The sequence below is a fragment of the Protopterus annectens genome, chromosome 14.part0, assembly GCF_019279795.1.
Source record: "Protopterus annectens isolate FY-2018-M chromosome 14.part0, PAN1.0, whole genome shotgun sequence".
Classification (NCBI taxonomy): domain Eukaryota; kingdom Metazoa; phylum Chordata; order Ceratodontiformes; family Protopteridae; genus Protopterus; species Protopterus annectens.
This window is the reverse complement of record NC_056748.1, coordinates 876,865,725-876,879,397: the sequence shown is the minus strand read 5'-3', so window position 1 is coordinate 876,879,397 and position 13,673 is coordinate 876,865,725. Positions and strand designations below refer to the sequence as shown.

General features: G+C 38.9%; 1 protein-coding gene across 5 annotated transcripts in view; it reads right to left on the bottom strand.

The window, feature by feature from the left end:
- Positions 1–13,673, bottom strand: part of TBC1D12 (TBC1 domain family member 12) — a 1,516,811-nt gene that overhangs the window by 533,522 nt on the left and 969,616 nt on the right. For all 5 annotated transcript variants that reach the window (XM_044056656.1, XM_044056658.1, XM_044056657.1 and 2 more), the window contains 2 exons: positions 9,613–9,730; positions 7,897–8,003 (listed from right to left, as the gene is read on the bottom strand). In XM_044056656.1, coding sequence (XP_043912591.1) covers positions 7,897–8,003; positions 9,613–9,730 — 225 coding nt within the window. The remainder of the gene's footprint in view (positions 1–7,896; positions 8,004–9,612; positions 9,731–13,673) is intronic.

Here is a 13,673-nt window from a genome sequence, read left to right as displayed (position 1 = left end):
TCACAAACTAATAAACATCAAGACTGTCCTGCCCTAAACTCCTCATTCATCCATTACAATCCTAACAGGTCCCTAAGATGTGAAATCCAGCACCTCCAACAAATTCATAAACCTAAACTACCTGCCGATAAGCTACTCTACTCCTGGGCCTAGCTAAAACATGGAATAGCCTTCTTACACACATTTGCACATCTCAGTCGTTTGTCTCCTTTAAAACAGCCCTACACACTTGTCTTCTCTCCAAATAGACCTGTAACTGCTCAACACCTCTGCCAGCTATTACCTAGTTCTAAGAGTCTTGCTACCTAGTCCTGTCTCTCTTTTTACTCACTTCTGTACAAACCTTGTACACACTTCTTCTATAATACTCTAGCTTACCTATAAACTCCCATCACTCTCCCTTTACCTTATAAAACTAACAGCCTCTACCCCAACCCTCCCACTGCATTCTTTACATATTTTATACTCCCTATTACTGCTATCCTAAACATATAACCAGAAAGAAAGGCAGGTGCCAAATGTTCACTAATAACCAAAAAGAAAGCACCCAAAATCCAGGAACTGTGACACGAACAGTTTAATCACAAGAATAACGCTGAAAAATTCACAACACGTTTTTGTCCTTGACTTCATCAGATAATATCACTCTGGTGAACTCACCTTAAATATGTTAAACTAATTACAAATGGCCAGTGACAAAACTGATCTAATCAAACAATTAAAAAGACAATTAAAACACACACACACACACACATATATATATATATATATATATATATATATATATATATATATATATATATATAAATATGTAATATTATTTACTAACACCATGGTGAAAATCATACCCAATTAAATAAATATAAATAACTGCATAAATATATATAATACATGTATAAATATGTATAAATAATTTATGAACCATTTCTAATATCATGACACATAGTACTAAAAAAAATATATAATATACATTTAAAATATACCCAGAATGGTAAAACAATACTATAATTTGGCAGACCTCAATTTTAAAACTGGCATAAGTGAAATCATGTCATTAAGACCTGGTGTTCTATTGGCTTCTAATACAATTTGCCAGAATAATTCTCTATATTCTACTAATGTTTCCCAATTCCCACCTCTAGGGTCCACTGACACACATTCTAACACAAAAAAATCTAAATGTTGCTGATTTACATACACTAGTGTGTTTATACAATGCATTATTTTCTTTTTTAGTCCTAATGTCATACAGATGCTCATAGATTCTTTGCTTTAGCATTCTTTCACTTTTCCCTATGTAAAATGAATCACATTTTGTACAGGTAGCTAAATATACAATACCCTTAGTGTTACAATTAACAAATGTTCCTAAAGTTAATTTCCTTTGTCTACTTGGTAAACATAGTGATTGTCCAACAGTGAGGTGTGTACAATAACTGCACCTTCCACATTTAAATAACCCTACTTTCGTCCTAGTAACATTTTCAAACATTCTTTCATTTGTCCCTCTCTCTAAAATGTTCTTAATATTAGTACCCCTCCTATAAATAAATTTTAGTTCTTTATCAAAAATGCAGTGTAAGTCAGATAATCTAGAAAAATTATTCCATTCTCTATTAATAATTCTTTTAACTAATCCTGACTGCCCATCATAGGTTGTAGTAATACCGGATTCATATTCTACCCCACTATTTTCATTATTGGACTCTTGTCTAACACAGGTTCCACTCTTACCTAAAATAGGTGCAAACCTGCCTCTTCTTTCACCAGTAACCTCACTGCATATTTGGTCAAAATGTTCACTCGGGTAGCCCCTATTTAAAAATAAACTTTTCAAAATTCCACATTCAGTATTATAAGTAGTGTCATCAGAGGTCATTCTACTAAGACGACCTTTCATTACACTTCTCTTTTGGTGGGGTGGATGTGAACTGGTGAAGTATAAATATGAGTTTGAAAAAGTCTCTTTTCTGTAAATTTTGGACCTAAAACCTTCCTTGGTCTTGGTAATATTAACATCCAAGTAATTTAACATTTGGGTATCATATTTGTGTGTAAATTTAAAAAAGCAGTCGTACCATTTAAAAATTCAATAAATAAGTTAAAATCATCTTTATTACCATTCCATAAAAAACATAAATCGTCTAAAAACCTACCGTAAAAAGTCCAAGAACTGCTAAAAACCGAAGTTAATAAACATGTATTTTCCCAATACGACATAATAATAATGGCATAAGTAGGAGCGTAGTAGCGGAGTAGTAATACGGTAGGTTTTTAGACTATCCTAAACATAACTGTAATCCACCATCCTAAACTATAGACATATTCCATTCACACTTATTCTGTTTACCTTCCTTACCCAACTTCACCTACCACTGTACATGCTTAATGCATCTGCCTTGTAATATTACTATTTGCTACTTGTGTTTTCTCATGTATGTGTCATTACAAACTATATATTTTTATATATTTGACAGAACTTGCAACTGGACTGGCCTAGCCTATTAATATGTGCCTTTAATTGTATTTCTTTTACTAGTTGTGTTTTGTATAACACATTTCAATTTACTAATTGTGTTCTGTATAACTATGTACTCTCATACAAACTGCCTTTGTGGAGCTTTTCTCCTCGGGCACCAACTGAAAATGGGCTCTTTTTGGCCCCATGGACTTTTCTGGTAAACAAATGCCAATAAATAAATAAATGTTAGAGGCTGACAGTAAGTGGTGGAGTGTAGTGTTAGTATTAGTAGTCAGTAAGTCAGTTATGGCTTTTATGAAGCATTTACTAAACTCTTCTGCTATCAGTGATGGGGGACACTGAGTGAAGGGTAGTGCTCTTTTTGTTTGTACCAGGACTGAGAAGGGGAGATATTGAGTGCCAGAATTTTTGGGGGGTTGCATTTATGCTGCAGCTGAAGGTGGGAGTAGTAGGATATTTTGCTTTTGTTGACTAATTTAGTTAAGCTATTGCGGAGTGTTTTGAAAAAGAGAAGGCTTTGTTCAGTTTTACTTAGTTTCCATATGTTCCAGTCTAGGTCTTTTTGTTTCATCAGGTTAATACAGTACTTGAATATTCATGAGGTTGCATTTTTTTTACCCTTTTTGTTTGTACAGGGAGTTAGAGTATAGAGTATTTTTAGGAAGGCAGAATTGAAATACTGGACTGCATCATTGAGAGGTAGTAGTTTTAGTGGTGTCCAGTTTATTTTATGGAGTAAATCATTACGTTTTTGCTGACTGAATTTAGTTGCGTTTCGAACTGATTTCAATGAGTGTGTTTTTGGATGGTGGGTACAGGCTCTGATAACTTATGTGGGAAGATGGTCACTAAGTGAGACAGAGAGTGTACCTGAGGAGGAAACATTTTTTGAGTGAGAGACTAGAATCCAATCCAAAGTGGAATGGCAAGTGAAGTCTTTATTGTATTGTACTGGGCTTGTGATTAGCTAGGTAAAGCCATGCATATTAATGCTACTGGTGGGAGAGCTGGCTGTGACAGAATGCCAATCGATATTCATGTCACCTAACATGACAGTTTATTGTTTGATAGTTTGTGATGTCCAAGATAATATATCTTCCAGGACAGGTATGTTGCTGCCAGGTGGAATATAGACCACAATGATACAGATTATTTTTGTATTATTGAGGTTCAAGGAGGCTATTAAGATCTCGGCACTGGAAAAGATGGCTGTACTGTTTGAGTAGGGTGGAATATTGAGTATGGAAGGATATAGAAGGGCTATCCCTCTACCTTGTTTGTCTTCCTACTCTACAAATGGCATAGTTGGGAGGTGTAATTTCTGTATCTTTTATGTTGAGGTGTAGCCATGTAATGTTAGGCCTAGTATATCTGGTTTGATTTCTTCTATCCAGGCATGCAGAGGGGTTATCTTGTTGCATATACTTCTTATGTTCAAAGTAAATAAATTTAGGTTTTTAGTGGGTTTTTTTGCTAGCATTTGAGTTTTGCCCTGGATTTGGATGTGCATCTACATTCCATAATCAGATGAAGATTAGATAAGTGTAGAAAGAGTCATATTTTGCAACATGGGTTGGAGCTAACAGTATAAAATGGGATTTGAAGGATACAGTAGTTGCTATATGGGGGCAAGTGATACATGAGGGTACTGTGAAATAGCTGTGGAAAGATGTTAGAGTAGCAGCTATGTTTGAAATGCAGGTTGTTGGTGGAAGTTACTGATGTATTACAGTGTGTGGTGGTTTGGTAGGATAGAATTGTAGCGAAAATAAGGATTATTAGCAATGAGATTAGATATGAGAAAAGTATCATTTTGTGGCAGAATAAGTAACATCGATACATAGAGAGAGAGAGAGAGATTGGTCAAAAGGTATTGAGTATAGGGTTTGAAGTAAGATTAAGTTTACAAGGTTAGTGAAATGATGATAGGTGAAAGTTTAGATTAACTGGTGTGTTAAGGGAGATAATACAGTATGAAGGTATTTGATTGGTTTCTGTATATTGTGGATGTAGTGTGTGTGAAGGTATAAATGTAGGAATAGTGGGGGGGTGAGATTTGGGTGTAGGGCAGGGGAGCAGAGTGAGCCCAAGCACAGCAAGGGCAAACAGATCAGGCAGAACCCGGGGCAAAAACACCATGTCTGCAAAAAACAATCAGTTAGAACAGGCTGGTGCTAAGCACAGCAAATATGGACACTGTAGTTTCTAACTTTACCTGATCAAGTTAAGTTAAAGACATAGGTACAGGCATCACATGTTGCGTGTTCTGTTTAGAGACCTTTTTTGAAAATTAGGATACTTAGAGGAAGAATGGAGGCAATGATAAAAGAATGGGAGTGGTGGTGGTGGTGGGGGGAGGGGCTAGAGTAGAGGTCCTAGATTAGTGTGCACATCACTTAGTATCACTATGGACGTGACCATGACCTCCCCTATTCACAAGTTTCTGATATGTGATGTGATGTGACACATTACATCAGGTGATGTTATGTTATGCTGGCAGCCTGTTAGACAATGAACTCCAGGATAACTATGACATCCAGTTTAAAAGACACTTACAGGGATGAATAACACCAGAATATAATTACAAGTTAATAGGATGACATATGGAATGGAATTTTACTGAAGGTATGTACGGCAAGTAAACATTTAAAACATATTTAATGACTACAAACATTTTAGTCTATAATTAGATAATACAGTATCTGTTTGGTTTATAAATCTTATTACTTATTTATTTATTGACATTTGTTGATCGGGAAAGTTCAATGGATCTGTAGCCCATTTTCAGTGGAGGCCCAGGAAGAAAAGCTCCACAAAGTATTACAAAGTACACAAACTTAACAAAAATGATAAATGAGTTACATATATAAAAGCAGAGGTATGTAATACAGTACAGTACTAGTATATATTATTAAGGCTTGGCATTGCAATATACAAGGCAGAAAGTTACGTATATAAAAAAGCAAAGATATGTAACAGTACCATTTATAGTGTGCTTTAGAGAAAATTGCACAATTGTATACAAGACAGAAGTTTTAAAACATATTTGACATGCATAATTAATTAGGGGTCATTTTGAGGTGGCCTGTTTGTTTTGCAGGGGCAAGAGAGGTTACTTAGGTAGTATGTTTTAAGTGCTGATTTAAAAGCTTTTATACAGTTAATTTGAGTTATGTGGGAGGGTAAGGAATTCCAAAGTTTAGCTATGATATGGGAGTACAGACACTGTCCAGCTCTTTTGCTGGGTTTGGTTACTGTTAACAGCTGTTTGCACGAGGATCTAAGTTTTTGCATAGGAGTAAGTGTCTGTAGTATTGAGCAGAGTGCCGGGCAGGTGTTGGGTTATGTCGGCATATTGGATAAGATTGCCTAGCTGGGAAACTTTGTGAAGATCAATGATGAAGGTATTAAGCAGTAGTGGCCCTAGAATAAATCCTTGTGGGGCTCCTATGCTGTTTGTCTGATAATCAGACTGTAAATTATGCCATCTTTCTGATTGTTCCCTACTGTTTAGGTAAGAGGTAAACCAGTTGAGAGATTTGGTGGAGCATCCTAGTTTTGAAACTTGGTTTAGTAGTTTACTATGTGATACTGTGTCAAAAGCCTTAGATGGATCCAGTAAGATTACTGAAGTTGGGTGACCAGCATCCAAGGCCTTGTTCACAGTATCAGTGAATGACAGCAGGGCTGTAATAGTGCTATGCCCTGGATGGGACCCATGTTGAGTGGGAGCAAGAAGATCATTATCCAGGAGTTATTTAAGTAATTGTGTCTGTACACATTTTTCTAAGATTTCTGATAATGGAGAAAGTATAGAGATAGGTTGATAGTTAGAGAGATCATGGGAATTTCCACCTTTATGTAATGGAGTAATAATAGATTTTTTCCACAAATGGGGGACATAACATTCTGAAAGACAGTGATTTATAAGAATGCTAACTGAATATGCAATCACATTTCTGCTAGCTGTAGACACTCTGGGGGAAGATAATCAGAGGAAAGAGAGCAGTGTTTGAGTTTGTTTAGGAGTTTGAGTATAAGAGAGGTGGGTACAGCTGAACAGTAAATGAAGGAGTTGAGGGAGTTTTAGTAGATTTGCCTGGGGTAGGGAGTCTGTTGTTATCAGGTAAGGAATTTGTATATATATTGGGAGCTTGAGTTTATGTTTGTTGATGTGTATTTGATTAGCTTTTGAATGGTCATAATGAAACGGGTGTTGAAGTCATGGGAAATTTGTTTCTTAGTATATAATGAAGCTGGCATTAGTATATGTGAAGTTCATAAATGTATGCAAAGATTTTGTCTATTTATGATATAACTGAAAGGATCCAAACTAATAGGTCAAGATGGGGGCCCAATATTACAGTTATCTTTGTCTAACAATACATGCATACAAGTACATTTTTGCTGTAAGATGAGTTTTGAAATGGTATGAATGACTGCATAGAATCTTCCTCATCTAGTGATGGGTTTCTTTGCTGTGAATTTAAGTGATGCTTCAGAAAAACTAATGTCTAATGTATTCATTATTATTGATATTTAAAATTAGCAATAAGACATAACAGCTGAAGGACTGCTGATGACTGGCAGAAAGAAAATGGTAGGGATGATCGACCAACTTGTAAAATTAGATTTTTGCTGTGACAGATCTGTGCTGTCAAGATAAATGGGGTAAAATACAGTATGCATCATAATTGTGTGACTGGATGAGTGCATGTATATGAATTTTCATCATGTATTAAGCACTAAAAACAGGCATTCTGTGCAGAACAGGCCTTAAAAGATTTGTGCCCAACAGATGCTGGGGTAGGTTCCAGCAAGCATAACCCTGCAACTCTACAAAGGAAAAGGTAGGTTACTGGAAATTGGATGAATGGATGGTATTCATGTGTTCATATAAAAAAACATAGCTGAAACAAACAACCACCACTTGGATACACTGTAACTTAAGCAAGTTTACTGGCAAATGCTGTGTTCTGAGATAACATCTGGAAACAACTTCTGACTATAAATATACTTGCTGGCTACACATCTTATGAGTTCTTTAAGTTTTTGAGAACTTTCTTCAAGGAACAAAAGCACCCAAATATGACATAGCTGTCAAATGAAAACTCTTGTTTAAAATTTAAAACAACATTCTAGAGGACAGATAAGTATATGAAGTGTACATCTGATGTGTGAACAACTGTCTAATGGAAATTGCAGAGTCAACACTGCCTCTTTGCCAGGACAAAATGAGCGGTACTTGGAACTTTAGTAGTAACAAGATACAATGGAATCTGACAGCAAGATAGTCTATGTTTGTCTGTATGTGTAATGCTGGTTTTGTAAGCAAACTGTTTCCCTACTTTTCATATATCTAAGTGTACTTTAACTTTTTTCACATTTCATTTTATCAACATGAATCTACTTACCATGAGTAATATTGAGTTCATTTCCTATTGCTAAACTCCACACTTTTCCTCGAACACTAGGTGGAAGACCTAGCCACCATAAATCTCGAACTTTTCGCGTATGTCTCCTGTAGAAAAAACAACCCCACCCGTAAGATAAATGTTATTATGATAATGCAAAAAACACATCATTTTTCCTCCATTACTTGCTTGCCTATCCCCCTAACTGTGAAAGAAAAAAATATGGAAAACAAACAGATTATACAAACTAACAGCAAGATATTGGGTTACAATATGGCGATAATGCCACCCTGCATTATGTTTGTGGCATTAATCCCACAGCAGAATTACAAGTGAGAAGGCTGGCATATGTGGTTTAGGGGATTTGTTAATATCCATCAGTACTTAACCATGTGGATCCAGGTAATGGCATTGTCACTGCAAGTGCTTAACCAATGATTAGTGTGGCCAATATGTCATTCAGCATCCTGACTGTACAAGCAAAATCATTGACGTGGCTAAGCACATGCATGATCTAGATTTTGATGAGGGCATAAGGGGTGGTCCTGTAGTACTACACTGCATCTGAACATTTTTTTGTTTTCATTTGCTGGTTATTAATCTCTTACAAAAGTGACACAGTCATTCTCCCCACCAACTCCTGCATGCTTGATTATTCTTTAAAAGCTACATAACATAACCAGTTTTCCTCCTCACAGCTCTTCTCAGACATGTTGCGCTTCTTGTTCTGTTTTACATATTCAGGCCACCCGATCAACTTTAGAATTATGCCTTTTAGCAATAAACTCCTCTCAAGCTACAGTTTTGCAGAAAGCCAGCAAAAGTAGGACCCAGAAGTTAAATACCCGCTCATCATATTTAACCTGGTTGCTTAACATCCTTTCTTATAGGTTCATAGGTTCGTAGATTAGTACTAAGCTAACTGCCCTTGCAATCCATTTTAAGCCTAGCCAATTATCCCTTGTGAGACTCAAACCCTGCACCTTGTGTTTGTAAGACAAACACATTAACCATTAGGCCACCCTCCCAACCCTCTTCATGCAATCCAGCACACTCTGAGCAGGACATCAACAGGCACATACTATTCAATTCATGTGAAGCATACCTCTCAACTTCTTAGCACAATAAATCTGGACAAAGGCCCAAAAACAAGGATATGTTTTAAATATTGCTCTTATAAACGTATAAAGTTGTTAGAATAATAGGCTGTGCATTAGCATGCACTTTCTGAAGGATATGAAGTCTGAAACTCAAATGTCTGCCATTATTTAGTGACTTCAACCCTTAATGATGTTCCAGAAAACCACAAATTTTATGAGGAACAGACCAAAAATACGAGGTACAAATCTGAACATTCTGCAAAAAGCTGGACAATTGAGAGGTACTGATGCGAACCCTACATAACTGTCCCTTACAACTCAACCAACTGTTCACTGAAGTACACAGTTTTCAAAGAGGGTTTATTCATGGATCTGCAGGTATTTTCAGAAACAGTGGATCATGACAATCTCAAGTAATGTAGTGACACTCATGTATCAAATCTGAAATGACATCCTTTTAAATGCATTTCATAAAATGGGGGCATAGAAATGTGGAACAAAATTCAGGATATTGTACAGGCTAGTGAAATATACTGAAACAATCAATGTCACTGCAAATAAAAAAATCAACAGATTATATCTCTGGGTTTGGCACATTTCTCTTAAAAGTACTCACATTGTTTCCCAATTTGGAAGAACTTCAGTGTTCCAAATAATCATAGCATTAGCAATATTTTCTTCCTGTTTGAAGCGTTCTTTCATTATTTTCTTTCTTTTCAGAGCTTCTTTCATCTCTGCAGCAAAAGAAATAAGCCTTTACTTCAGCTCATCCGCAGTTAGAGCACATACATCTATAGCAACCTCCCTACAATGTAGGCGCATTCAAAATAAAAAGTACAGTTGTGTACACTTACCGTAAATGTAGATGTTCGAGTGTATTCACTGTTGCAGTCATCACATTTGTTTATCTGCCTGTAGGTAGCCCTCAGCTGGCCTGAATACCAGAGTCTTGGATTCCTGCGTCGGATGCCGTCTGTTCTTCCATGACGTCAGGTTGTCAGGGGTATAAAAAACATGCAGCCGATGCCATTACATCAGTTTTTCTTGCCCCAGATGTCAGGTTCCCCCACAATGGGAAGCAATTATATGTTAAGGTACACTCCCATCAAAAAGCAAATATACCAGAAAGCTTAACTACACTAAACAAGAAGGAGAGGTAGAGCCAAGAGAAGTCAGGGGGCTGGAGGGAGGGTAACCAGGATTGCAACAGTGAATACACTCGAACATCTACATTTATGGTAAGTGTACACAACTGTACTATGTTCTTCATGTTTCACTGTTGCAGTCAACACATTTGGGTTGATTCCCAAAGCTAAGGAAGGGAATAGGAAGTTAGAGGGCATGAGGGCCAGCTATTAAGCCCTGCAAGATTGCAGTGACAAAGCCAGCTCTGGATTTGGAAAAAACAGGCATGTGGTAATCCCTTGGTGAAGGTATGTACAGAGCTCCAGGTAGCAGCTTCTAGGATGTCCCTGGTAGGGACTCCTCTGAGAAATGCTGTAGAGGTAGATGCAGCCTTGTTAGAATGTGATCTTATTCCCTGTGGGGTAGGTTTTCCATGGTGCTTATAGCACAAATGAATGCAATTGGCTATCCATTTAGAAATGGTTTGTTTTGAAATGGCTTTCCCCTCTGCCACTGCAGCACAGCCAACTAGCAGCTGCTGTTCAGATTTCCTGAGAGGCTTAGTCCTGTCCAAACAAAATCTAAGTTGTCTGTGCACATCCAAAGAGTGCAGTATTCATTCTCCTTTGTTTTGTGAATTTGGGAAAAAGGTGAGCAAATGAATGGACTGATTTAGGGGCACACTAGACATCACCTTGGGCATAAAGGAAGGATTGGTCCTGTGGGAAACCCTATCTGCATGGAAGATAATGAAGGGATCCACTGCCATGAGGGCCTGTAATTCAGACACTCTTCTTGCTGAAGTGATGGCTAGAAGGAAGGCTGTTTTCCAAGAAAGGAATTTCAACTCTGCAGTTGCAGCTGGCTCAAAGGGAGGGAGAGTGAGCTTTTCCAATACAAAGTTAAGGTCCCATGCTGGAGTAGGGGCTCTCCTGGGGGGGGGGGTCTTAAATTGTTGCCCCCTCTGAGGAATTGCTTTAGCAGGGGGTGAGAGAAGAGGGGTGGTTCAGTATTATAATGTGCTGAAATGGCAGAGGCATGAATTTTAATTGACGAGAAGGATAGGCCCTTGTGGAGCATTTCTGTTAAGTACTGAAGTATATGAGGTAAGCTGGGCACCATTGTGCCCATCCCCTGAGTCTCGCTCCAGGAACAGTATCTCTTCCACTTCTCAGCATAGAATTTTCTAGTACTAGGCCTCCTTGCCTCTAAAAGGACATCTAGCACCTGCTTACTGAGGGGTGCTATTGGAGAGCTCAAGGAATTAGGCAGGCTACAAGGTTCTGGGTTTGAAGTTGGGGATGCAGAATCTGGCACATCTGCTGGGACAGCAGGGAAGGGGTCTGAGGCAGGTGCCATGGTTCCAGCAGTGTCATACTGTGCAAGAGGGGCACCATTGCTTGCGTGGCCAGTCTAGTGCAATCAGTATTGTCCTTGGCTTGTCCTGTTTGATCTTTAGCAGAACCTTCGAGGAGAGGCAGAGGGGGAAAGGCATAAACCGAGAGGCTTTCCCAGGTAAAGGACAGGGCATCCACTTTCCAAGCTTGACTGTGGTAAGTCCTTGTGCAGAATTTGTCCAATTGGTAGTTCTGAGGGGAGGCAAACAGGTGTATCTCTGGAGTCCCCAATTTGTTTCTCAAGAGGTTGAATATTTTTGGTTCCAGTTTCCATTTGTGTGGGTCCATGAGATTTCTGATTAGGTCGTCTGCCAGAGAGTTTAGCTTGCCTGGCAGGAATTGAGCCTGTAAGTGCACTTGGTGGCTCAAGGCTGTGTTCCACAGAGCCATGGCTAGTCTGCAGAGAGGGTACGAGTGGGTTCCCCCCTACTTATGTACCACATAACTGTGGTGTTGTCTGTCTTTTTATCAATAATTTTCCTGGAAGAATGTGGTCCTTGAAGGCTGTCAGGGAATTCTGTACAGCTAACATTTCTTTTTGGTTGATATGCAGGTGCATCTGTCTCTGGTTCCATTTGCCCTGAATGCACTGCCCTGCCAAGTGAGCCACCCCCCATGCATAGTCTGATGTGTCGGTTGTTAGGATTTTGGTGGCAGGGGTAGAGTGAAAGAGAGCCCCTTGTTGTGGTAGCAGGCCTCTGCCCACTAAAGGAACTTTGTCTTTATACAAGAAATGATAGGAATCATTGATTCCACGTCCTGTGAATGTTGACACCATAGGCTTTTTAGATACCACTGTACTTTCCTCATATTCAGTCTTGCATATGGAATTAGTAGAATGCAAGAGCCCATGAACCCCAGGGCTTGCAGAATTTTCCTTGCAGATAGCTGAGTCTTTGTGGCCAGTAGTTTTGAAGTAGGTTGTCAAATAAACTTGTTTCGCTGGAGTGAGGAAAGCCATCTGGGAAGTTGTGTTCAAGCTTGCTCCCAGGAATACAATCTGCTGGCAGGGTACTAGATGAGATTTCTTTTCATTTATGGTGTACCCCAGTGAGGTTAGAAGTTTCTTTACGTATGCCAGATGTTTTAATAGCAAGTCCTGTCTTTCTGCCTGAATCAGACAATTGTTCAAGTATGGGTATATCTGAATATTTCTCTGCCTGCAAAATGCAATGGCTGGAGCTAGACACTTGGTGAATACCCTGGGTGCAGTAGATAAGCCAAAATGAAGTGCAGAGAACTGATAGTGCATGGAGCCTGCCCTGAAGCGTAGGTATTTCCTGCAAGATTCCCTTATTGGAATCTGCAGGTAAGCTTCCTTTAAGTCTAAGGTCGCCAACCAGGCATCTTTGCCTAATATAGGAAGCAGCTGTTGAAGTGTTAGCATTTTGAATTTTGGGATTACCAAAAAGGTGTTTAGCATAGAGAGGTCCAGGATAGGACGCCAGGAGCTGTCTTTTCTGGGTACCAGGAAAAGTCTTGAATAAAAACCTTGTCCCCATTCTTCTGCTGGGACAGGTTGAATAGCCCTGATACTCAGAAGAGAGAGAAAGTACAGTTGTGTACCTACCATAAATGTAGATGTTTGAGTGTATTCACTATTGCAGTCATTACTCTTGGGTTATCCTGCTGGCAGGATACCCTCAGTCGGCCAGAATTCCAAAGTCTAGGTCCGGCATCAGTTGCTGTTGCCTCTTCCCTGACGTCAGTGCGCCAGGGGTATAAAAGATGCAGCCAACGCCATTTTCTTCAGTTTTTCTTGCCCCAGATGTCAGGTGCCCGCAAACTGGTAGGCTGAAAAATATGCCAATAAAAATGCATTGACAAAAATAACATTTTCTTCATCTACAAGCAAATACACCAGATAGGTTGTATAGGATAGAGAAGTGCAGATATGACCCAGCAAAGAAAAGGGGGATGGCGGGTGGGTAACCTGGACTGCAACAGTGAATACACAAGAACATCTACATTTATGGTAGGTACACAACTGTACTATGTTCATCGTGTTTCACTGTTGCAGTCATTACTCTTGGGTTGAATCCCAAAGCTGAGGATGGGTGGCTGGGCTAAATAGGATTAGGAGAGGCTATGAGGCCCTGTAGGACAGCAGTGGCAAAGCCTGCTCTGGACTTAGAGTAAAGAGGTAAGTGGTAGT